Source organism: Macaca thibetana, chromosome 7 (genome assembly GCF_024542745.1).
Source record: "Macaca thibetana thibetana isolate TM-01 chromosome 7, ASM2454274v1, whole genome shotgun sequence".
In the NCBI taxonomy this organism is placed as follows: Eukaryota; Metazoa; Chordata; class Mammalia; order Primates; family Cercopithecidae; genus Macaca; species Macaca thibetana.
Genome location: NC_065584.1, coordinates 73,032,621 through 73,058,745, shown reverse-complemented (window position 1 = coordinate 73,058,745; position 26,125 = coordinate 73,032,621). Strand labels below are relative to the sequence as shown.

The following is a 26,125-nucleotide window of genomic DNA, read 5'->3' as shown; positions in this document are numbered from 1 at the left end:
TCCTAGGCTCAAGCCATCCTCCTGCCTCAGCCTATTGAGTAGCTGGGACTACAGGCATGCACCACTGTGCCTGGCACACATTCACTTTTGTAAATATAATGTATGAATTAGCATTTCACTGTGTGAAATTACCACCATTTGTTCATTGTCCATTTATGGACATTTGGTACGAGTCCCCATTTATCACATTATTTTAGTGCTTCTTAATATTTGACCGTGATTTTTGCCAGTTTGCCTGTGTGGACCAGCATTTCACCATGATTTAAATTTTTGCTTCCCTGATTACAATGGTGAGGTTGACCGTTCTTTTTCTTTTTTTTTTTTTTTCGAGAGAGTCTCACCCTATTGCCCAGGCTGGACTGTAGTGGCACAATCTTGGCTCACTGCAACCTCCGCCTCCCAGGTCCAAGCAATTCCTCTACGTCAGCCTCCCGGGTAGCTAGGAGTACAGGTGTGTACTACCATGTGCAGCTGACATTTGTATTTTTTTTTTTTTTTTGAGATGGAGTCTCACTCTGTTGCCCAGGCTGGAGTGCAGTGGTGCTATCTGGGCTTACTGCAACCTCCACCTCCCAGACTCAAGTGATTCTCCTGTGTCAGCCTCCAGAGTAACTGGGATTACAGGTGCATGCCACCACGCACAGCTAATTTTTTGTATTTTAGTAGAGACAGGGTTTCACTGTGTTGCTCAGGCTGGTCACAGACTCCTGAGCTCAGGCAATCCACCTGCCTCGACCTCCCAAAGTGCTAGGATTACAGGCCTGAGCCACCAAACCTGGCCTAACTTTTGTATATTTTTAGTAGAGATGGGGTTTCACCAAGTTGCCCAGGCTAGTCTCGAACTCCTTACCTCAAGTGATCTGCCCACCTTGGCCTCCCTAAGCGCTGGGATTACAGGTGTAAGCCACTGCACCCAGCCCTGTATACACATTTCAATACATCATGTAATATATACATATAATTTGTATTAGTCAATTAAAAAATAAGAAAATCAAAAAGAACCACTGCAAAAAAGAAAAAAGATTATGGCTTTTGAATTTCTCCCTTCAAAGTGACATACACATTTAGAGAGACTAAGAGCTTCTTCTGAATTTGGGAGGTGGAGTGACATACTTTTATTTTTATTATACGAAGTTCTGGGGTACGTGTGCAGAACGTGCGGGTTTGTTACATAGGTATACACGTGCCATGGTGGTTTGCTGCACCCATCAGCCCGTCATCTACGTTAGGTATTTCTCCTAATGCTATCCCTCCCCCAGCCCCCCACCCCACGACAGGCTCCGGTGTGTGATGTTCCCCTCCCTGTGTTCATGTGTTCTTATTGTTCAACTTCCACTTCTGAGTGAGAACATGCAGTATTTGGTTTTCTGCTCTTGCGTTAGTTTGCTGAGAATGATGGTTTCCAGCTTCATCCATGTCCCTGCAAAGGACATGAACTCATCCTTTTTTATGACTGCATAGTATTCCATGGTGTGTATGTGCCACATTTTCTTTATCCAGTCTATAATTGACGGGCATTTGGGTTGGTTCCAATCTTTGCTATTGTGAATAGTGCTGCAATAAACATATGTGTGCATGTGACTTTGTACTGGAATGATTTCTCATCCTTTGGGTATATACCCAGTAATGGGATCGCTGGGTCAAATGGTATTTCTTGTTCTAGATCCTTGAGGAATCGCCACACCATCTTCCACAATGGTTGAACCAATTTACACTCCCACCAACAGAGTAAAAGTGTTCTTATTTCTCCACATCCTCTCCAGCATCTGTTGTTTCCTGACTTTTTAATGATTGCCATTCTAACTGGCGTGAGATGGTATCACATTGTGGTTTTGATTTGCATTTCTCTAATGACCAGTGATGAGGAACTTTTTTTCATGTTTGTTGACTGCATACATGTCTTCTTTTGAGAAGTGTCTGTCCGTATCCTTTGCCCACTTTTTGATGGGGTTGTTTGATTTTTTTTCTTGTAAATTTGGCTAACTTCTTCATAGAGTCTGAATATTAACCCTTTGTCAGATGGATAGATTGCAAAAATTTTCTTCCATTCTGTAGGTTGCCTGTTCACTCTGATGATAGTTTCTTTTGCTGTGTGGAAGCCCTTTAGTTTAATTAGATTCCATTTGTCAATTTTGGCTTTTGTTGCCATTGCTTTTGGTGTTTTAGTCATGAAGTCTTTGCCCATTCCTGTGTCCTGAATGCTATTGCCTAGGTTTTTTTTACTAGGGTTTTTATGCTTTTAGGTCTTTTTTTTTTTTTTTTTTTTTTTTTTTTTTTTTTGAGATGGAGTCTTATTCTGTCGCCCAGGCTGGAGTGCAGTGGCATGATCTTGGCTCACTGCAACCTCCACCTCCCAGATTCACGCGATTCTCCTGCCTCAGCCTCCTGAGTAGCTGGGATTACAGGTGCACACCACCACACCCGGCTAATTTTTTGTGTATTTTTAGTAGAGACAGGGTTTCACTGTGTTGGCCAGACTGGTCTCTAACTCCTGACCTCGTGATCTGCCCACCTCAGCCTCCCAAAGTGCTGCGATTACAGGTGTGAGCCACCGTGCCTTTAGGTCTTACGTTTAAGACTTTAATCCATCTTGAGTTAATTTTTGTATAAGGTGTAAGGAAGGGGTCCAGTTTCAGTTTTCTGCATATGGCTAGCCAGTTTTCCCAGCACCATTTATTAAGTAGGGAATCCTTTCCCCAGTGCTGTTTTTGTCAGGTTTGTCAAAGATCAGATGGTTGTAGATGTGTGGTGTTATTTCTGAGGCCTCTGTTCTGTTCCATTGGTCTATATATCTGTTTTGGTACCAGTACCATGCTATTTGGGTTACTGTAGTCTTGTAATATAGTTTGAAGTCAGGTAGCGTGATGCCTCTAGCTTTGTTCTTTTTGCTTAGGATTGTCATGGCTATGCAGTCTCTTTTTTTCAGTTCCATATGAGATTTAAAGTAGTTTTTTCTAATTCTGTGAAGAAAGTCAGTGGTAGCTTGATGGGGATAGCATTGAATCTATAAATTACTTGTGGCAGTATGGCCATTTTCACAACATCAATTCTTCCTATCCATGAGCATGAAATGTTTTTCCATTTGTTTGTGTCCTCTCTTATTTCCTTGAGTAGTGGTTTGTAGTTCTCCCCCTTGTAAGTTGTATTCCTGGGTATTTTTTTCTCTTTGTAGCAATTGTGAATGAGAGTTCACTCATGATTTGGCTCTCTGTTTATTATTGGTGTATAGGAATGCTTGTGATTTTTGCACATTGATTTTGTATCCTGAGACTGCTGAAGTTGCCTTGCATCCCAGGGATGAAGCCACCTTGATCATGCTGGATAAGCTTTTTGATGTGCTGCTGGATTCGGCTTGCCAGGATTTTATTGAGGATTTTCACATCAATGTTCATCAGGGATATTGGCATGAAATTTTCTTTTTTTATTGTGTCTCTGCCAGGCTTTGGTATCAGGATGATGCTGGCCTCATAAAATGAGTTAGAGAGGATTCCCTCTTTTTCTATTGATTGGAATAGTTTCAGAAGGAATGGTACCAGCTCCTCTTTGTACCTCTGGTAGAATTCGGCTGTGAATCCATGTGGTCCTGGACTTTTTTTGGTTGGTAGGCTATTAGCTACTGCCTCAATTTCAGAACTTGTTGTTGGTCTATTCAGGGATTCAACAACTTCTTTGTTTAGACTTGGTAGGGTGTATGCGTCCAGGAATTTATCCATTTCTTCTAGATTTTCTAGTTTATTCACGTAGAGGTGTTTATAGTATTCTCTGATGGTAGTTTGTATTTCTGTGGGATCAGTGGTGATATCCCCTTTATCATTTTTTATTGCATCTATTTGATTCTTCTCTCTTTTCTTCTTTATTAGTCTGGCTAGTGGTCTATCTATTTTGTTGATCTGTTCAAAAAACCAGCTCCTGGATTCATTGATTTTTTTGGAGGGTTTTTCATGTCTCTATCTCCTTCAGTTCTGCTCTGATCTTAGTTATTTCTTGTCTTCTGCTAGCTTTTCTAGCTTTTGAATTTGTTTGCTCTTGCTTCTCTAGTTCTTTTTTTTTTCACCAGTTGTCAAATGATCCTTTGTTGAAGTATTTTCCTTTGTGCTTAACTGGCTGCGCATTCCATAGCACCACTGTTGATGTCATCTATGATGTCATGAGGGTGGCGGCCATCAGCATTACAGCCCACGGACTGGGCAGTCCCCAGGATCTCTTTAATGGTTCCAGAGAGTTCTCTGGCTAAGGATCGGTGCCACATCTGTCGAGCAATGTTGACAGTCTCATCATAAGTGATATTACCACTGTGTTTAATGTTCTTCTGTTTCTTTCTGTCTCTTGGTTGTTCATTGAGAGCTTTGATGATCAGGGCAGAGGCAGAAGGCACCACTTCAATCTGGGCCTGTCTGTTCTGAATGGTCAGTTTCACTGTAATCCTCAGGCCCTTCCAGTCACCCGTTGCCTTGGCAATGTCATCACCATCCTTTTTTGGAGACAGACCCCGAGGGCCGATCTTGGGGGCCAGGGCAGAAGTGGCACTGACTTCGCCTCTGGTGCACCTCAGGTATACGACTTTGATCTCACTGGGGTCGAACTTCGGCGGCATGGTGGAGGCAGCTGGTGTCGGATGAACGCGGATTCGGGACGACCGAAGAAAGTTGCACCTTGGCCTCCTCTGAGCCAAAAGCTGAAAGCTGTCTAGTTCTTTTAATTGTGATGTTAGGGTGTCGATTTCAGATCTTTCCTACTTTCTCTTGTGGGCATTTAATGCTATAAATTTCCCTGTAAACATTGCTTTAGATGTGTCCCAGAGATTCTGGTACATTGTGTCTTTGTTCTCATTGGTTTCAAAGAACTTATTTATTTCTGCCTTAATTTTGTTGTTTACCCAGTAGTCATTCAGGAGCAAGTTGTTCAGTTTCCATGTAGTTGTACGGTTTTGAGTGAGTTTCTTAAGGAGATTGCTGGCAAGATGGCCAAATAGGAACAGCTGCAGTCTGCAGCTCCCAGCGAGGTCGTTGCGGAAGACGGGTGATTTCTGCATTTCCACCTGAGGTATCTGGTTCATCTCACTGGGACTGGTTGGACAGTGGGTGCAGCCCCCAGAGGGTGAGCCAAAGCAGACTAGGGTGTCGCCTTACCCTGGAAGCACAAGGAGTCAGGGAACTCCCTCCCCTAGCCAAGGGAAGCACTAAGGGACTGTGCCGTGAGGAACACTGCACTCCAGCATAGATACTGCGCCTTTCCCATGGTCTTCACTTTTTTTTTTTTTTTTTTCAAGACAGGGTCTTGCTCTGTCACCCAGGTTGGAGTACAGTGGCGCGATCTCGACTCCCTGCAACCTCCGCCTCCCAGGTTCAAGCAGTTCTCCTGTCTCAGCCTCCTGGGATTACAGGTGCGTACCACCATGCCCAGCTAATTTTTGTATTTTTAGTAGAGACGGGGTTTCACCATGTTGGCCAGGCTGGTCTCGAACTCCTGACCTCGTGATCCTCCTGCCTCAGCCTCCCAAAGTACTGGAGTTACAGGCGTGAGCCACCATGCCTGGCCGAGTGACATACATTTTTAGCTCTATTAAGAAAGAGTTCAAACTAAGAGTCTTTGATCTGCTAGGATTTCTAACATGTGAACTCTACATGCTTTCTGTAATTCTACTAGTTGTAGCCAAATTGTTCATAGTGAATCCATCAACTTCTAACTAGCTTTAGTTACAGATCTCTTGCCTCCTATTATTATACAGGATGGATTTTCAGATGCAGGTGTTCTTTTGATTTGTGGTTTGCCCATTTCCCTCCAAGAAGTTGTCAAAAATGGCCTGAACTGGTGGAACCTTTACCATAGTTTATGCTGAGATAGTATTATTATGCCAGTCAGTAAGTTAAACAAATGCAAGACTTTGAAGACTCTGACCTAGTTAGTTTAGACTTTAGAGTGAAAAAAGCTGAAATGAAATAGAGGAAGAGTATTAAGGAAGAAGCGTATAGCTTGGGGAAAAAGATATCTATTTTTTCATTCTGTTTATTGTATTCTTTTTTTCTCTCTCTCTCTCTTTTTTTTTTTTTTAATCTCCTCTTTGACCCACATATTATCCAAAAGTATTTTGTTTAGTTTGGCGATTATCCTGCTATGTTTCCATTATTGATTTCTAGTTTGATTTCATTGTGGCCATAGATTACATTTTACAAAATTTCAGTTCTTTTAAATTTAAGGTTTGTTTTATGGCCCAGGATATGATCTATCTTGGTGTATGTTCTGTGGGAACTTGAAAAGAAATTGTGTTCTGTTGTTGGGTGGAAGGGTTTCTAAACCTAAATGTTACTGGTTGATGTTATTGTTTAGTTCTTTTATATCATTGCTGATTTTCTGCCTAGTTGTTCTAGTCATTGTTAAGAGGGAAGTGTTGAAGTCTCCATCTGTAATTGTAGGTTTGTCTATTTCTCCTTTCAGTTCTATCAGCTTTTGCTTCATATGTTTTGTGGCCCTAAATGCATGCACACCTCAGATTAACATTCTTGGCTGAGTGCCATCATTGCTTACGCCTATAATTCCAGCACTTTGGGAGGCCGAGGGGGGTGGGTCGCTTGAGCTGGGGATTTTGAGACTAGCCTGGGTAACGTGGTGAAACCCCATCTCTACCAAAAATACAAAAACTAGCAAGACATGGTGCTGTGTGCCTGTGGTCCTAGCTACTCAGGAGACTGAGGTGGGAGGGTCACTTAAATTTGGGGAGGTTGAGGCTGCAGCGAGCTGAGATTGTGCCACTGCATTCCAGCCTGGTGACAGAGTGAGACCCTGTATTTAAAAAAAAAAAAAAAATCCTCTGCACTCTATTTATTCAGCCCTCCCTACCCACAACTCATAGTTCTTGGCCAATCTCTTTTTTTTTTTTTTTTTTTTTGAGACAGGGTCTCTGTCTAGTGTGCAGGTTGGAGTGCAATGACTGGATCTCAGCTTATTGCAACCACCACTTCCTGGGTTCAAGTGATACTTCTGCTTCAGCCTCCCAAGTAGCTGGGGCCACAGGCGTAAGCCACCACTCCTGGCTAATTTTTGTATTTTTTGTAGAGACAGTGTTTCACCATATTTCCCAGGCTGATCTCGAACTCCCGAGCTCAAATGATCCTCCTACCTCAGCCTCCTAAAGTGCTGAGATTAGAGGTGTGAGCCACTCCACCCAGCCTAGATAACTTCTTTTTTATTTTTGTTTTTTGAGACAGTCTCGCTCTGTGGCCCGGGTTGGAGTGCAGTGGCATGATCTCGGCTCACTGCAACCTCCGCTTCCTGGGTTCACACCATTTTCCTGCCTCAGCCTCCCGAATAGCTGGGACTACAGGTGCCCGCCACCACTCCCGGCTAATTTTTGTATTTTTAGTAGAGACGGGTTTTCACCATGTAGCCAGGATGGTCTCGATCTCCTGACCTTGTGATCCGCTCACTTTGGCCTCCCAAAGTGCTGGGATTACAGGCGGGAACCCCCGCGCCTGGCCTTTTTTTTTTCTTTTCTTTTTGGAGAAAGAGTCTCACTCTTGTTGCCCAGGCTGGAGTGCAATAGTGTAATCTTGGCTCACTGCAACCTCTGCCTCTGCGTTCAAGTGATTCTCCTGCCTCAGCCTCCTGAGTAGCTGGGATTACAGGTGCATGCCACCGTGCTCGGCTAATTTTTGTAGTTTGAGTAGAGATGGGGTTTCACCATGTTGGCCAGGCTGGTCTTGAACTCCTGACCTCAAGTGATCCACCCGCCTCGGCCTCCTAAAGTGCTGGGATTACAGGCATGAGCCACCGCACCTGGTTGACAGTTTTGTTCTTGAACAAAACTTGAACAGTTTGTTCCTGAAAAATACTGTGTCATTTCTTTCTCCCACCATTTTCTACTGTGTTCTGATTGATTTCTCCTTATAGGTAGAATGTCACTTATTTTATGCTGGCTATTTTCAAGATTTTTTTGTCTTTAGTTTTCAGAAAATTAATTATAATTCTTGGCATGGATTTCTTTGGGTTTATCCTTTTCAGAGTTTGCTCAGCTTCTTGAATCTGTGGGTTGTCTCTTGGGGAATTTTGAGTCATTTCTTTGAGGGCTTTTTTAGTCCCACCTTTTTTCTCCTCTCCTTCGGCAGCTCTGATGACATGAATGTTAGTTTTCTTTGTTATAGTTCCCTAAGGTCCTGTTCAATTTTGTACAATTTGTTTGTTCTGTTGCTCAGATTGGGTAATATGTATTGTTCCACTTTCTAGTTTACTGCTTCTTTCCTCTCTCTCCTCCATTCTCCTGTTGAGTCCATCCACTGAGATTTTTTTTTTTTTTTTTTTGGTTATTGTGCCCTAAATTTTCCATTTGGTTCTTCTTCATATCTTCTGTATTCTGAGACTTTGCATTTCTTTGCTGAATGCGGTAGGCAGAATGGCCCTCCAAAGATATCCATGTCATAATCCCTGGAACTGCGAATATGTTACTCTGTGTGGCAAAAGAAACTTTAAAAATGTGCTTGAGGATTTGAACAGGGAGATTAGCTTGGATTGCCTGGTGGGTGCAATCTAATTACATGGGTCCTTAAAATAGAGAACCTTTCCTGCTTGTGGTTAGAGGAAGATGCGACAGAAAGGCACAGAGATGTAATGTTGCTGGCTTTGAAGATGGAGGAAGAGGGCCACATGCCAAGGAACGTGGGTAGGAGCTGGAAGGAGTGAGGAAATAGATTCTCCCTTAGGGTCTCTAGAAAGTAACAGCCTTGTGGACAAATTGATTTAGCCCAGTTAGGACCCATGTCAGACTTCTAACCTACAGCTAACAAATCTGCATTAAGCTGGTGAATTTGTGGTGATTTGTCATGGCAGCAATAGGAAACTAGTACACTGAAGCTACTTTATTTGTTTCAGGGATGTTCATAATTGCTCATTGAAACATTTTCATCATGGCTGCTTTAAAATCTTTGTCAAATTATTCTAACATGTCATTTTGGTGTTGGCATTTTTTTTTCATTCAGTTTGATATCTTGGTTCTTGGTATGAATGATTTTTTTTTTTTTGAGACAGAGTCTTGCTCTGTCGCCCAGGCTGGAGTGCAGTGGCCGGATCTCAGCTCACTGCAAGCTCCGCCTCCCGGGTTTATGCCAGGTATGAATGATTTTTTATTGAAATGCAGACATTTTTATATTGTTATGAGCCTTTTATTTTTTGTTGCAAAAAAAAACAGTCTATAACAACATGAAAAATATGAAAATGTCTGGGTCTCAATCTGTCATTCAGGCTGGAGTGCAGTGGCTTGCTCTTGGCTCACTGCAACCCCCACCTCCCATGCTCAAGCGATTCTCCTACCTCAGCCTCCCGAGTAGCTGGGACCACAGGCGTGTGCCAGCATGCCCAGCTAATTTTTGTATTTTTTGTAGAGACAGGGTTTTGCCATATTGCCCAGGCTGGTCTCGAACTCCTGGGTTTGGCCCACTTTGGCCTCCCAAAGTGCTGGGATTACACTCATGAGCCACCATGCCCAGCCCATGATCAGACTATATCTTATTTAAACCTAGTTTTACCTGGCTTGCTCTGACAGCATTCTGGCAAAGAAAGCCGGGTTGCTTCCTTGTGACTGCCAGATACAAGTAGAAGTCCAAGTTCTCCTGTCAGCCTCCTTGACACCAGAAAGGGGGTGATCCTTGCTGTTGGTGGGCAGTTGTGAGAATCAGCCCTCCAGACGGTCTGTACTGACACTGGGAGGGATTGGGGGTGTCTCATTTCTGCCAGCAGGGATGAAAGGCCTGGTTCCTTACTTGGCCTTTCTTGTTCCTTCCTTCTCTGACACCACCCCAGTGGGTGCACTGTACTGCCTCATTTTATGCTTCTGAGGATGGAAGTGGTAGACTCCCTGCTTGTTCTTTGTTGGTGTGGATATGGGTAGGGCCAGCCAGTTTTTTTTTTTTTTTTTTTTTTTTTTTTTTGTGGTGTGTGGCTGGGATAGTGGTTTTTGTCTAGGTTTTCTGTCTTCTTAGGCTGCCCCTGTCCTAGGTCTTTGGCTAGCGAGGCTTTTGTTGTGGCTTTACACTTTGTCTGTGCCACTTGGCTTTTTTAAGTTGCCCCTTCTTTAGCATCAAGTCTGATATATGAGTCAAAAAGAAAACTTAGGGAACTTACCACTGTCTTTCCTCTGGTCCCAAGGTCCTTTAGTCAGTTTGACTTATTGTCACCTTTCAGTCTTATTTTTGTTTTATATAGAACGTCCAGGGTTTTTAGTTATACTGAGTGGGAGGAATAGGAGAGAAGATGCCTACTTTGTCTTACCAGAAGTGAAAGTCTGTCTAAAGACCACTTATTTAAATTTTTTTTTGAGATGGAGTCTTGCTCTGTCACCCAGGCTGGAGTGGTGTGGTGCGATTTCGGCTCACTGCAACCTCTGCCTCTTCGGTTCAAGTAGCTGGGATTACACAGGCATGTGCCACCACACCTGGCTAATTCTGTATAATAAGAGATGGGGTTTCGCCATGTTGGCCAGGCTGGTCTTGAACTCCTGACCTCAGGTGATCTGCCTGCCTCGGCCTCCTAGTGCTGGGATTACAGGCGTGAGCCACCGCACCCTGACCTGGGACCACGTGTTTTTTTTTTTTAATTTGCAGTGAGCCCAGAGTAGCCAGGACCACTTTTTAAAGCAGATTTTCTCCTAGGTTTTTGGACTACATATTGGCAGATTTTTTTCCAGCACACATTTTCAATAAAGGTATACTCCTACGTGGGTTCCAGTTTTATGTGGGTTTTCAGTTCAATCCTGATATGAGTGAGTCCCAGGGCCTATCTCCTGTCTCCACACAGGTTTTAAAACCTAAGTCCCTGGAATGTTGAGACTATCACCCCTTAATGGGCTGTGGCACCTGCCACTCCACAACCAGGAGAGCATCGGCTTCAGCTCATGTGACTACTAGAATAGTTTGTCTCTCAAGTGCACTTAGCTATGAATTTAATCAGATAAGATGCTTGTAGTATTTTACTTAGCATTTCTAGGTATTTAAACAATTTAGGCTGGGCACGGTGACTCATGCCTGTAACCCCAGCACTTTGTGGGGCTGAGGCGGGCAGATCAGCTGAGGTCAGGAGTTTGAGACCAGCCTGGCAAACATGGTGAAATCATGTGTCTACTAAAAATACAAAAATTAGCTGGGCATGGTGGTGGGCGCCTGTAATCCCAGCTACTTGGGAGGCTGAGGTAAGAGAACTGCTTGAACCTGGGAGGCGGAGGTTGCAGTAAGCCGAGATCGCGCCATTGCACTCCAGCCTGGGGGACAAGAACGAAACTTTGTCTCAATTAAAAAAAAAAAAATTTAATTTAGGCTGGGCATGGTGATTCATGCCTATACTCCCAGAACTTTGGAAGACTGAGGTGGGAGGACAGCTTGAAGGCAGGAGTTCAAGAGCAGCCTGGGCAACATAGCAAGATTTCATCTCTACAAAAAATTTTAAAATTAGCTGGGCATGGTGGCATGCACTTTAGTCCTAGTTAATGGGGAGACTGAGGCAGGAAGATTGTTTGAACTCAGGAGTTTTGAGGCTGTAGTGAGCTATAATTGAGCCACTGCACTCCAGCCTGGGCAACAGAGTAAGACCCTGTTTCATAAATAAATCAATACATTTACCACTGTAATTATCTTTTTTAAAATTTTTTTTTGAGATAGGGTCTTGCTCTGTTGCCCAGGCTGGGGTACAGTGGCACTATCACTGCTCACTGTAGCTTCAGCCTCCCAGGCTCAAGCAATTCTCCCACCTCTGCCTCCTGCATAGCTGGGACCACAGGTGTGCACCACACTGGGCTAATTTTTTGCAGAGACAGGGTTTTGCCATATAGCCCAGGCTGATCTCAAACTCCTGGGCTGAAGCGATTTTCCTGCCTCAGCCTCCCAAAGTGCTGGGATTACAGGTGTGATTTAATCATCTTAAAGTGTACAATTCGTTGGCATTAAGTATACATTGTTGTGCAACTATCATCACTGTCCATTTCCAGGACTGTTCATCATCTCAAACAGAAACTCTCTTCTGGGTGTTTTTAACAGGTTTTTAGGTTATTTGCTTCCTCCTGGTGAAGTGGAGGTAGAAAGACATTTCAGGCAGAAAGCACAGCAAGTCAGAGGGCGTAGTCTTACAAGAGTCCCAATATCCAGAAACAATAGAGTCCAGTGTGCAGGAACTAATACATAGGTGATATGGTGCAAGGTGATAGATGAGGCCTGCAGAACGGTGTCAGATCATGCAGGACAAGATAAATCCCATTGTAGGTGATGGGGAAAAGAATTTTACAAATAAGTTGAGACGAGGTGCAGTGGCTCATGCCTCTAATCCAGCACTTTGGGAGGCCGAGGCCGGTGGATCACTTGAGGTCAGGAGTTCGAGATCAGCCTGGTCAATATGGTGAAACCCTGTCTCTACTAAAAATACAAAAAATTAGCTGGATGTGGTGGCACATGGCTGTAATCCCAGCCACTCGGGAGGCTGAGGCAGGAGAATCACTTGAACCCAGGAGGTGGAGGTTGCAGTGAGCCAAGATCATGCCACTGCACTCCAGCCTGGGCAACGCAGCCAAGACCCCATCTCAAAGAAAAAAAAAACAAAAGAAAAAAAAAAAAATTAAGGTAATGTCTTATTTTAACTCAGTCTGAGAAATGGTAAATAAATTGCAAATTTTGACTTGCAGATTGAATAATTTCATAGTTGGTCAGAAATAGTTCCTTAGGCCGGGCGCGGTGGCTCAAGCCTGTAATCCCAGCACTTTGGGAGGCCAAGACGGGCGGATCACGAGGTCAGGAGATCGAGACCATCCTGGTTAACATGGTGAAACCCCGTCTCTACTAAAAAAAAAATACAAAAAACTAGCCGGGCGAGGTGGCGGACGCCTGTAGTCCCAGCTACTCGGGAGGCTGAGGCAGGAGAATGGCGTGAACCCGGGAGGCGGAGCTTGCAGTGAGCTGAGATCCGGCCACTGCACTCCAGCCTGGGTGACAGCGCGAGACTCCATCTCAAAAAAAAAAAAAAAAGAAATAGTTCCTTAGTGTTAATTGTGTAGAAGAAAAGCTAACATAAAAATTGCTTGTTATTAACATTAAAAAATGAAGAATATTGACCGGGCACAGTGGCTCACACCTGTAATCCCAGCACTTTGGGAGTTCAAGGCAGGCAGATCACTTTGAGCTCAGGAGTTCAAGACTAGTCTGGGCAACACAGCAAGACCCTGTCTCTATTCTAAAAAAGTTAAAATTTTATTTTAAAAAAATGAAGAATATTAAGTAATCAGATAATTTACTATTAAAATGTAATTGTATTTTCAGAATTGTCTTGATATTTAAATGCTATTAAGTAAAATTTTCTTTTTCTTTTTCTTTTTTTTTTGAGACGGAGTCTTGCTCTGTCACCCAGGCTGGAGTGCAGTGGCCGGATCTCGGCTCACTGCAAGCTCCGCCTCCCGGGTTCACGCCATTCTCCTGCCTCAGCCTCCCAAGTAGCTGGGACTACAGGCGCCCGCCACCTCGCCCGGCTAGTTTTTTGTATTTTTTAGTAGAGACGGGGTTTCACCGTGTTAGCCAGGATGGTCTCGATCTCCTGACCTCGTGATCCGCCCGTCTCGGCCTCCCAAAGTGCTGGGATTACAGGCTTGAGCCACCGCGCCCGGCCCTAAGTAAAATTTTCTAAGAAATTTAATTATGGCATATAAAATTATACAAATATACCAAAAGTTACAGTTGTAGATATATTCATGTGAAGAATCTAGAAAACTGATAATCTCAAACTACATGAGAAAGATGGATACACTTCCACGTAAATTAATTAAATAATAATGCAGTATCCTCAGGATTTTAAGGAAACAGAGGGAAGGTTCTCTCTCCCGCCTACCAAAAAGTCCTAGAGAATAGGGAAGACACCTGCCTTTTGCATCCTCAAAAGGAAAAGTAGGCTACAAAACTGAAGCCCCTGTATGTCTTCCAAACCTAAGAAATATCTCCTTTTATGTGTATATATGCATAAAAACTTCAATTTCCAGAGTGTTTCTCAACTACGTAAGTGTATTCCAAACTTTCTCTCCTCTTTTTAATGAGAATCCATGCACATCATGCTACTGTTTTTGATGAGCTGGATCTGACTCCTCAAGGGTTTGGGCAGAAAAAGCAGCAAATTACTGCTATAGAGACTCAGGTACAACAAAACGTTGGTTCCTATCGTCTGTTTGTATCACGTGCAAAAGTCCAAATCTGATTGTAAAGATTACAGAATTCTAGATTTCTTGAAAAAATGTTATTTTATTTGTACAGTTAAAAAGTTGTACATAGAAACTTATAATACAGTTCTGTAAAGCTGAAAGAACTGTCAGGGAAAAGGGAGGGTGTTACTTTTTTTGATTGATCATTAAGGAAGTTAGAGGAATAAAAACACAGTAAAAGGTTTAAAACATTAAGGAACATTTTCCAGGTACAAATTTTATAAATACAAAACAAATTCACAAATTACTTTCAATACTAAATAAATATCTCGTTAACAAACTTGGACTTAATACCTGCAGCCAGCACTGGTACAGCACTTCAAGGATATGAGATTGGATTCATTCATGTATAGTGTTGAAAGAATGTACTCATTAAACAATTAAGACATAAACACCTTTTCTAAACTGTGTTATAGCAGAAGACTCATCCATGTAGATAACTCTCCCTTAATACCACAACTTTACAAAAAATCATCAATAACAAAATAAGTCATGGGTGAAAAAATATTTTCCAAGATCTCTGGACACATGAATGATCTCAAAAATGTACAACAACCTCTGTAAACCAGTACTGTATCCAATACATCTATCAAACTTACTAGATACTGAACAAAACTGTAGCAAAGGACATCTTTCCTACATTCTCCTGAGTGCTTAATATTAAAACTGTGAATACAGTGCAGGCCACACTTTCATGTGGTTGATCAGCTGTTATTGCTTTATACATATATGTCTGCTTTAAAGCATGATTTAATGTTCCATTTTCATGAACAATTTGTTTTTCTTCAAATATATCCTTTAGAAGGACAAACTTAGATTCGTGACTTTTTCGCAGCCGGTGGTGTGCTAACTTGGTCCACATTACTGGGTGTGATGTGGAGTCCAAGCTTTTGAGCCTGAATATGAAAAAATGCTTGAAGTCTAGTTCCAGCTTTTGCCTCACTTGTGTTACGAGGGTTGTATTCAAAGCAGTTCGAAAACATTAACTCAATATCATCAATAAACTCAGCTAGAAAGGGAAAGAGAGCAAAAAAGATTAGAATGAAACTACATAAATTGCAATAAATATAATTATTGTATCATATCTGGAAATCTTAATAAAATGGAAGCCCACTTTTTTCTTTAGAAAGAGAAGATTCTGGCTAGGCATGGTGGCTCACATCTGTAATCCCAGCACTTGGGAGGCTGAGGCAGGAGGATCACTTGAGCTCAGGAGTTCAAGACCATCCTGGGCAATATAGCAAAACCCCATCTCTACAAAAAATAGAAAAATTAGCCAGTTGTGGTGGTTCAAGCCTGTAATCCCAGGACTTTGGGAGGCCGAGGCGGGAGGATCATTTGAGGTCAGGAGTTCGAGACCAGCCTGGGCAAGACAGTGAAACTGCATCTCTACAAAAAATTAGCCAGGCATGCCAGGCACAGTGGCTCATGCCTGTAATCCCAGCACTTTGGGAGGCCGAGGCAGACAGATCACCTGAGGTCCAGGAGTTCGACAACAGCCTGGCCAACATGGTAAAACCCCATCTCTACTAAAAATACAAAAATAGCCAGGCGTGGTGGCAGGCATCTGTAATCCCAGCTACTCGGGAGACTGAGGCAGAAGAATCACTTGAACCTGGGAGGCAGAGGTTGCAGTGAGCCTAGACTGCGCCACTGCACTCCAGCCTGGGCCACAGAGCAAGACTCCATCTCAAAAAAAAAAAAAAAAAAAAAAAAAAAAAAAGGAGAGGCATGGTGGCCTGCACCTGAGGTCCCAGCTACTTGGGAAGCTGAGGTGGGAGGACAGCTTGAGTCTGTGGGGTCAAGGCTGCAATGAACCAAAATTTTGCCTCTGCACTCCAGCCTGGGCAACAGAGTGAGACCTGTCTCAAAAAAAAAAAAAGAAGAAAAGAAAAAAGATTCTGAAACAAGGTAGCAGAACTGAGGCTTAAAACTGTTTAACTGTAAATACTTAAAAATTGTTTTATTGAAACTATCCAATTATGTGATCATATACATTATGTGATTATAAAGAACTTCTTTGAGTAAGATCAGATCTATAAAATATCTTTAACTTACTTGATCCTAATCCACCTTTCATCCCCACATACACTAATAAGTACTTGTGGAACCTCATGGGATGCCATCTACACAACTGCATCAAGACACATCCTTTTAATAAGAGAAAAACAGCCTCTACCTCTTTAAACAAAAATAAGTATCAAAGATGCTATAACAGAATGCCTTAGAAAAATAAATATCAAAGAAAAATTACTTACATGCTATTTTATATTCACATTTATTCACTTTTTCACGAATTATATTTAAGGCAATGGGCTTTTTGATGATGTCATAGTAGTCTGGGACCTGTAAAATAATTCAAATATCTCTCTCCACACAGAAAACTTAACTGGAAAGAAGTGTTCAAATAACTAAAAGTTTTGCACTAAAAAAGCAACTCAATATTAACCTCTGAATACTAGTGGTCTGCTAAAATCATGTAATATATTTTCAGTAAATACCATATTGTAGAAGCCTATGTGATATCATTAAAAATGTTAACAATTTATTGTGAAAAGAAAAAATGATCTTGCTCATGGCTCTCTCCCTTCTATGTAGATATATAGATATATATACACACATATGTCTATATAAGTATGTCTATAGATATCTCTTTCTATATATATACACACACACACACACCATTGTCGCCTGTGACCAAAAGAAAAAAAAATTTTTCAATGAGCATTACTGCATTTGTAATAATAAAATGTATGTAGCAAAGTGTAATTTAGGACAAAAATTACCCAGGCAAAATGAGTCAAACGAGTCAAACTAAGATTTAATTTTTTTATACTATTCAATAGTAATTAATCCTTCTCATTTTTGCTCTAGAAATCTCCAAGTAGAATTCTGATGATGTCACTTCTTCATTCAGAAACCTTTACCTCACACTGGTGAGTGAGGCCCTTTATAATACATTTGTGTGTCTGAGACTTTCTAACCCAGCCTCATTCAAACCATCCACCATTCACCATATTCTCATTTCTGGGTGTCTACCGTATAGTATATATTCCTTTTTCCCTGAAACATCCTTACTCCATTTCTTACTGTTGAAATTCTTTCTTCAATGACCCGTTCCAAATAGTTCTCCTTAAAAAGCATTCTAATTATTATTTTGTCCCTCTGAAATACTCAAATCAATCTCTGTCCTCTCTACTTCTGTAATACCATGATAACTTCTATTACAGGACCATAACACTGTTCTATCTTTGCTATATAACAGATCACATTCTGCCATATATATATAACCTAACTACAACACCATCTCATATCCCTTCAGTTTGATTACGCCATCACTGTTACCTAAGAATACCTATCTTTTTTATTTTTCCTTTGGAGACAGGGTCTTGCCCTGTCACCCAGGCTGGAGTGTGGTGGTGGTATCTTGGCTCATTGCAACCTCCACCTTCCAAGCTCAAGTGATCCTCCTGCCTCAGATTCCCAAGTAGCTGAGACTAAAGTCATGCACCACCACACACAGCTAATTTTGTGTGTGTGTGTGTGTTTTTTGTAGAGTCAAGGTTTGACCATGTTGGTTAGGCTGGTCTCAAACTCCTGGGCTCAAGCGATCCACCTGCCTCAGCCTCCTAAACTGGTTTTTTTTTTTTTTTTTTTTTGAGACGGAGTCTCACTCTGTCGCCCAGGCTGGAGCGCAGTGGCACAATCTTGGGTCACTGCAAGCTCCACCTCCCGGGTTCATGACATTCTCCTGCCTCAGCCTCCCAAGTAGCTGGACTATAGGTGCCCGCCACCACACCTGGCTAATTTTTTGTTTTTTTTAGTAGAGATGGGGGGTTTCACCATGTTAGCCAGGATGGTCTCTATCTCTTGGCCTGGTGATCCACCCGCCTCAGCCTCCCAAAGTGCTGGGATTATAGGTGTGAGCCATTGCGCCCAGCCCCAAACTGTTGAGATTACAGGTGTGACACATGCACCCAGCCAGAATACCTATTTTTTTCTTTTTTTTTTTGAGACAGAGTCTTGCCCAGGCTGGGGTGCAATGGTGTGATCTTGACTCACTGCAACTTCTGCCTCCTGGGTTCAAGCGATTCTGCCTCAGCCTCCTGAGTAGCTGCGATTACAGGCATGCACCACCATGCTCAGCTAATTTTTGCATTTTTAGTAGAGATGGGGTTTCGCTATGTTGGCAAGGCTGACTCCTGACCTTAGATGATCTACCGCCTTCGCCTCCCAAATTGTTGGGATTACAGGCGTGAGCCACTACACCTGGCCCAGAATACCTTTTATATCAGTGTTTCTCAAAATGTGCTCTCTGGACCAGGACCATCAGCATCATCTGGGGACTTGCCAGAAATCCAAGTGTCAGACATCATTCCAGACCTAATGAATCAAAAACTCTGGGGCTCAGGAATCTATGTTTTAGCAAGCCCTCCAAATGATTCTGATGCATGCAGTAGTTTGAGAACCACTGCTTTACATAAGAAAAATATGATTAATGGTACTCAATTAACTCTATTCATATTCATTACATAGAACAAAAACATTGAGGTCATTGTAACACACCATCATTATTTATAAAGAATCAGTCATGGCTGACTCATTACATGGTGGCTCACGCCTGTAATCCCAGCACTTTGGGAGGCTGAGACACATGGATTACCTGAGGGTAGGAGTTCGAGACCAGCCTGGCCAACATGGTGAAACCCGTCTCTACTAAAAATACAAAAATTAGCCAGGTGTGGTGGCAGGTGCCTGTAATTCCAGCTACTCGGGAGGCTGAGGCAGGAGAATTGCTTGAACCCAGAAGGCGGAGGTTGTAGTGAGCCGAGACCGCGTCATTGCACTCCAACTGGACAACAAGAGCAAGACTCCATCTCAAAAAAAAAAAAAAAAAAAAAAAAGGCTGGGTGCGCTGGCTCATGCCTGTAACCTCAGCACTTTGGGAGGCCAAGACGGGCAGACCACCTGAGGTCAGGAGTTCGAGAACAGCCTGGCCAACATGGTGAAACCCCGTCTCTAATAAAAATACAAAAATTAGCTGGGTATGGTGGCAGGCCCCTGTAATCCCAGCTACTCGGGAGGCTGAGGCAAGAGAATCGCTTGAACCCGGGAAGCGGAGGTTGCATTGAGCCGAGATCACGCCATTGCACTCCAGCCAGGGGACAAAAGCAAGACTTCATCTCCAGAAAAAAAAAAAAAAAAAGAATCAGTCACAAAATTAGAAGGGACTGAGCTGACTAACTCTATTGTTTTCTTTTCTTTTTTTTTTTTTTTTGAGATGGAGTTTCACTATTGTTGCCGAGGCTGGAGTGTGGAGTGCAATGGCACTATCTTGGCTCACTGCAACCCCTGCCTCCCGAGTTCAAGTAATTCTCCTGCCTCAGCCTCCTGAGTAGCTGGGACTACAGGCGCCTGCCACCACACCCGGCTAATTTTTTTGTATTTTTAGTAAAGATGGGGTTTCACTGTGGTAGCCAGTATGGTCTCGATCTCCTGACCTTGTGATTTGCCCACGTCGGCCTCCCAAAGTGCTGGGATTACAGGCATGAGTCACAGCGCCCAGCCAACTCTATTGTTTTCAATATAGGAACTGACATTCAAGACCAGTCTGGCAATGAAGTGAGACCCTGTCTCTTAAAAAAAAAAAAAAAAAAACAGGGCTGGGCGCGGTGGCTCACGCCTGTAATCCCAGCACTTTGGGAGGCCGAGGCGGGCGGATCATGAGGTCAGGAGATTAAGACCATCCTGGCCAACATGGTGAAACCCCCTCTACCAAAAATACAAAAAATTAGTCGGACGTGGTGGCACGCGCCTGTAGTCCCAGCTACTCGGGAGGCTGAGGCAGGAGAATCGCTTGAACCCGGGAGGCGGAGGTTGCAGTGAGCTGAGATCACGCCACTGCACTCTATGCACTCTAGCCTGGGCAACAGAGCGAGACTTCGCCTCAAAGGAAAAAAAAAAAAAAAAAAAAAAGCTGGACCTGGTGGCTTGTGCCTGTAGTACCAACTACTCAAGTGGCTAAGTTGGAGGATCACTTGAGTTCAGGAGGTTGAGGCTGCAGCGAATCAAAGTATGCCACTGAACTCCGGCCTGGGTGACAGAAACCCTGCCTCTAAAAACACCTAAGAAATAGACATGGTCAGGTGCAGTGGCTCACGCCTGTAATCCCACCACCTTGGGAGGCCAAGGTGGGCAGATCACGAGGTCAGGAGTTCGAGACCAGACTGACCAACATGGTGAAACCCCGTCTCTACTAAAAATACAAATATTAGCCAGGTGTGGTGGTGTGCACCTGTAATCCCAGCTACTCAGGGGGCTGAGGCAGTAGAATCGCTTGAACCCGGGAGACAGAGCTTGCAGTGAGCCGAGATCACGCCACTGCCCTCCAGCCTAGGCGACAGAGCGAGACTCCTTCTCAGAAAAACAACAACAAAAAAAACTAGACAGTGAGTAACAGGTGTTTTGACTACTTCAAAGTTGTCACATGGACTAAATCAGATAATATACATGAATACATTTTATCAAGTCTAGTAATTACCTGGATTTTAGAAACAAGTTTCAAAAAAGGCCAGCTGTCATCATGTCGTACCAATTCTACAACAAGTTGTTCAAAAGCAGATAATTCATGAACTCCTCCCTGTCGGCCAGAACTCCTTCGACCCAGTGTCACAGGCGATGACTCTGAGTAAATAATTACAACATTTTAGGTGATAACAAAGCAAAATATTTGTTCACTACAAGCCAAACGGGATATATAAATACCAAATTCCAACAGAAAACAGACGCTCCATACACTGAGATGTTAACTATTTTCTGGGAGACACGAAAATCTGACCAAAATCAGACCAAATATTTATTATTTCCTTTTTGATCTTAAAAATGTCCAATTGCATTACACATTCATTGGGAACAGATTTTCAGAGTGTAATGCAAAAGAAAAATCTAGAACACAAAGTTTTTGGATGATTTTTACTCAATTTTATTAAAAATACTTTTCAGCTACAGTTAACTGAAACTAAGCAATTCTCTAGTATTTCCTAAAGCATATCCTTCAGAAAGTAACCTCTTCAGATCTAGAAACTAGGCTTACATATAAATTACCTTGCATAACAGAAAAGCAATTTTCACTGGTAAAGTAAAAGATTATTCTTACAGATCTTAATTTTATTTATTTATTTAATTTAATTTAATTTTATTTTATTTTTGAGATGGAGTCTTGCTTTGTTGCCCAGGCTGGAGTGCAGTGGCATGATCTTGGCTCACTGCAACCTCTGCCTCCCGGGTTCAAGCGATTCTCCTGCTTCAGCCTCTCGAGTAGCTGGGATTACAGGTGCCTGCTACCACACCCAGCTAATTTTTGTATTTTTAGTAGAGATGGGGTTTCACCATGTTGGCCAGGCTGGTCTCGAACTCTTGACCTCAAGTTATCCGCCCACCTTGGCCTCCCAAAGTGCTGGGATTATAGGTATGAGCCACTGTGCTCAGCCACAGATCTTAATTTTAATGTCTAGATAATGTTCTAAAAGCAAAATGCTTTCTCACAGACCTAAGACAGGTATAGTATAATGAAATCTAAAGTATATGCATTGGTAGAAAGGGTAGTATAGTCCATATATATATTCAGATGTATAAATTCTCTCCTTGCGGTGTAGATCCACACATTTCCCCTTTTATTTCTCTTTAGTACTAGGCTTAGCCATTTCACAAATCAATGGAAACAAAAAAATTTTCTTCCTAGTTTTTTCAGTAAAAATGTTTCAAGTATATTATTTCTCCAAATAGCTTGGAGAATTGGGGAAAAGCAAAAGAGATAAGGGGATAGGAAAAGCTAAATTAGATCCTGACTGGTGCAAAATTATGACACTTCCCCTAAAAAACTTGACAATCTGGTGACTGCATTAACAGATTACGTGCCATTCTTTCACCAATGAATTCCTTAATCCTGCTGCATATCTGAATAATGCAATATAACGTTATCTAAAATTCTTTGAAGAACAGTGGTTTTTTTTTGAGAAACAGTGGCATTTTTTGTGTTTAACTTCATTTAAAAAACAACAACAAAAAAAATAGGGCTGGGCTGGGTGCGGTGGCACACACCTATAATCCCAACATTTGGGAGGCCAAGGCAGGCAGATAACTTTGAGCTCAGGAGTGCAAGACCAGCCTGGGCAACTTGGCGAGACCCCATCTCTACAAAGAATACAAAAGCCAGGCTTGGTGGTGCATTCTTGTAGTCCCAGCTACTTGGGAGGCTGGGGCTGGAGGACTGCTTGAGCCGGGGAAGCAGAGGTTGCAGTGAGCTCAGATTGCGCCATTGTACAGCAGCCTGAGTGACTGGCATAATTAACAATAAAATTAAAAAATCAAAATTTTATTACCACTTACGTTAAAAACAAGGGAAAGGAAGAGATTATGAATCTCTTTATGAATAAAGAGATTAGTCTATGAATAATGATTACTATAAACAAAAATGAGAATTAAAAAGACAGCTGAGGCCGGGTGCAGTGGCTCACACCTATAATCCCAGCACTTTAGGATGCCGAGGCGGGTGGATCACCTGAGGTCAGGAGTTCAAGACCAGCCTGGCCAACATGGCGAAACCAACCGTCTCTACTAAAAATACAAAAATTAGCCGGGTGTGATGGCGCATACCTGTAATCCTGCTACTTGGGAGGCTGGGGCAGGAGAATCGCTTGAACCCAGGAGGCAGAGGTTGCAGTGAGCCGAAATCACACCACTGCACTCCAGCCTGGGAAACAAAGCTAGACTCTGTCAATCAATCAAATAAAAAATAAAAAGACAGCTGGTCATCACTTCCTAAAAATATTACTGCTTCCAACTCTCCCTTTCCCCCAAATTCAGTATTTGAGATGGGAACCTTACCAAATTATCTGATGTAGCTTGTCTAGGTGATGCTGAGTTTGTGTGTTTTGAAGGAGGAAAAGGTAGGAGAGAGTGAAATGTGTTACAATGTAGTATCCTGACACTGGTGAAATATTGGCCAAATATCTCCATTAAAAACAGAACGTCATTTGCAAGTTTATTACCCTGCTTCACTAGTAGAAACACTAGTAATATAATTTACCTTTATTCATTAAATAGTTGCCCCTTCAATGACTATTATGCTTCAGGTCAGATTGTTCCCTAATAACTTTGTGTATCTTAGTGACAGACTTTAAAAAATGATCCAAAGTATCTCAACATTCAGTATTTCCAAATTATTCAATCTTTCTAGGGAAGGAAGAGTTTAGATTTCTTCATACCTGGAGATTGTCTTTTTCTGCATCTTCTTGTGGATTCACTCTCTTGGAGAGAAAGTTTTGAAGCAACATTTAAAGATCTTGACTGCTCACTTGACTTTGTGGCAATGACTCTGAAGTTAGGGAAGTTGGGACTATTTTCTGGTGTATTATTAGCACTTTTCCTGCCTCTGCGTTTTCTACGAGGACTAAGCAATTCCACAAATACATCTGCTTGCAGTGGGCCATGACTGTGGCGAGTAGAACGACTGGCAATTCTTAAAGATTTTGTTTCTGTAGGAGGAGCAGAGCTTATCTTTCTTAGGCTTCTACCAGTTTTAGAAGAAACAGTTGTTTTGGGTGTGCTCTGCTGACTCCTTGAAGGGTATCTTCCAGGTTCTTGTCGCTGGCCACGACTTGAGAAAGAAGAGCTAAGTTTCCCTCTTGTTTTAACGGGCAATCTAACTTGTGGTCTTCCTCGTTTGGGTAGGCTATAAATATTGTTAGAAAACACAATTATTGTACAGAGCAATGAACACATGATTAGCTTTATTCTCCTTGTTGTATTTAGCCAATGAGTTTATATAAATTTTCTATATAAACTGAGACTTATCCTAGACTCAATTCCTTAAAGAGTCAATAAGTTTTAAGTTTTCAAGGGAATCTAAAATGTGCTTTCATGTATTTCTTTGAAATGTGAAGAGAATTATCTGCAAAGAGAATATTTTATAGTTTCTTTTCTTTTTGAGACAGAGTATCACTGTCACACAGGCTGGCGTGCAGTAGCACGATCACAGCTCACTGCAGCCTGACCTCCCTGTGATCAGGTGCTCCTCCCATCTCAGACTCCTGAGTAGCTAGGTGTGCCCCACCATGCCTGGCTAATTTTTGTAGTTTTTTGTAGAGATGGGGTTTTGCTATGTTGCCCAGGCTGGTCTCAAACTCCTGGACTCAGGCGATCTGCCTGCCTCGGCCTCCCAAAGTGCTGGGATTAGAGGCATGAGCCACCATGCCCAGTTGATATCTTCTTGGTAACTTCAGGACATCATTATGAAAATTAAGTCCTAAATTCTGATAAATTGTAATAAAATGCTCAGGAGAACCAACAAATAGACTTAGTCAATCATGTTGGAAAACTTAAAGAGTAATGAAGTAATCTTAAAATGAAATTCTTTTGTTTCTTTTTGCTACAGGAGACTACCACTTTTCATTATCATTGATACTGAAGTAACCTACAGTTTTAGCCAATGGCTGTCAATGAAGTGGGCCTTGAACCTGTGGTTCCTGAATACCACGCCAAGAACCTCTCTGTTGTCTTCTGATTCTGACTATAAAACTATATTTAATCTTTTAACTGTCCTTAATTAAAAGAATGCAACACCTCCATTAACTCATTATCCCTCTCCCCATATACCTGGACTTCCAGTTTATCCCATGTACTTGCAAGAATTTTCCACATTCTTTATTATCTTTATGCCTAACATAATATTGCCTTCACAAGCTACAGGAAAGATGGCTCTTCTAGCTGGTATTTCTTAAAACCTTGTTTAAAACAGATGTGGTGGCTCTATCTTAACTTCTCCAACTGTGGTCCTTTTGTACTTTGACAGTTCTAGGTTGCCTTGCTTCATACTCATTTTCCTGCTTCCACAAGAATGGGTTTCAAATGTTTAAAAAACCACAAGCCGGGGGGAGGGGGATGATAAGAACAAGGAGCACAATGACTTCCCTGATGTGACTGGCTATGGTCAGGCCTGCTGACAGAAAACCCCTAGTAGATGTCTAGCTTATAGCTACCAGTTAGACATAGGCACACCTCATTATATATAGTGCTTTGGGCTTCACTGCATGCTACAATTATAAAGTTTTTTTTTTTTTTTTTTTTTATTAAACAAACTGAAGGTTTGTGGCAATTCTGCCTCAAGCAAGTTTATTGGCATAATTTTTCCAACAGCATGAGCTCACTTTTTGTGTCTCTGTCAGATGACTGTTAGCATATTTTAGCAATACATTATTTTTAAATTAAGGTATAGAAATGTAAGACACAGTGCTACTGCACACTTAGGAGACTATAGTGTAATGTAAACATAATTTTTATATGCCCTGGGAAACCAAAAAAATTTGTAACTTGCTTTATTGCTGTGGTCTGCAACTGAAACGGCAATATCTTTGAGGTACGCCTGTATATCTACCTTGTGGATATAAATATCCCTTTATTTCAGCCCTCAACCAGAGGTTCAAGTAAGGGGAGACTGCCCCAGTGTTGCCACAGAAGGAATATCCAGGCTCCACAGTCATTCACTAGGCCTGAATGACACAGCATGCTAAGCTGCAGAATACTTAGTTATATGGTAGCATAGAAGCTGTTTCCAGGTGCTAAGGTGGCAGAAGTATAAAAATACAGTGTGCTTCTTGGCATTTATCACTCTGAGATTCCCCAAATTATCAATACTCCCTTGGGAATATTTTTGAATGTTTATAATACATAAAAAGCAAGGGTAACTTCAGGCCACTATATGTTAGTTTTTTCGTTTGTTTTGAGATGGAGTCTCGCTCTTGTCACCCAGACTGGAGTGCAATGGCGTGATCCGTTAGCTCACTGCAACCTCCGCCTCCTGGGTTCAAGCAGTTCTCCTACCTCAGCCTCCTGAGTAGCTGGGATTACAGGTGCCCA

At 42.2% G+C, this 26,125-nt stretch overlaps 2 protein-coding genes across 4 annotated transcripts in view; both read right to left on the bottom strand.

Annotated features, from left to right (window-relative positions):
* Positions 1-4,024: 4,024 nt before the first annotated feature.
* On the bottom strand, positions 4,025-4,820 carry LOC126959180 (60S ribosomal protein L12-like). Its single transcript, XM_050798131.1, has one exon. It carries the CDS (start codon positions 4,592-4,594, stop codon positions 4,097-4,099), a length of 498 nt encoding a protein of 165 aa, XP_050654088.1. The 5' UTR covers positions 4,595-4,820; the 3' UTR covers positions 4,025-4,096.
* Positions 4,821-14,233: 9,413 nt separating this feature from the next.
* The window catches only part of BAZ1A (bromodomain adjacent to zinc finger domain 1A), a 129,732-nt gene continuing 117,840 nt past the window's right edge, over positions 14,234-26,125 (bottom strand). For all 3 annotated transcript variants that reach the window (XM_050798098.1, XM_050798099.1, XM_050798097.1), the window contains 4 exons: positions 23,476-23,942; positions 20,751-20,893; positions 16,468-16,555; positions 14,234-15,218 (listed from right to left, as the gene is read on the bottom strand). In XM_050798098.1, the coding sequence (XP_050654055.1) occupies positions 15,022-15,218; positions 16,468-16,555; positions 20,751-20,893; positions 23,476-23,942 (895 nt within the window). In that variant the 3' untranslated portion in view covers positions 14,234-15,021. The remainder of the gene's footprint in view (positions 15,219-16,467; positions 16,556-20,750; positions 20,894-23,475; positions 23,943-26,125) is intronic.

Bases quoted from the DNA above. Each gene is read 5' to 3' on its own strand.
- LOC126959180 (XM_050798131.1), bottom strand. From the start codon at position 4,594: ATGCCGCCGAAGTTCGACCCCAGTGAGATCAAAGTCGTATACCTGAGG.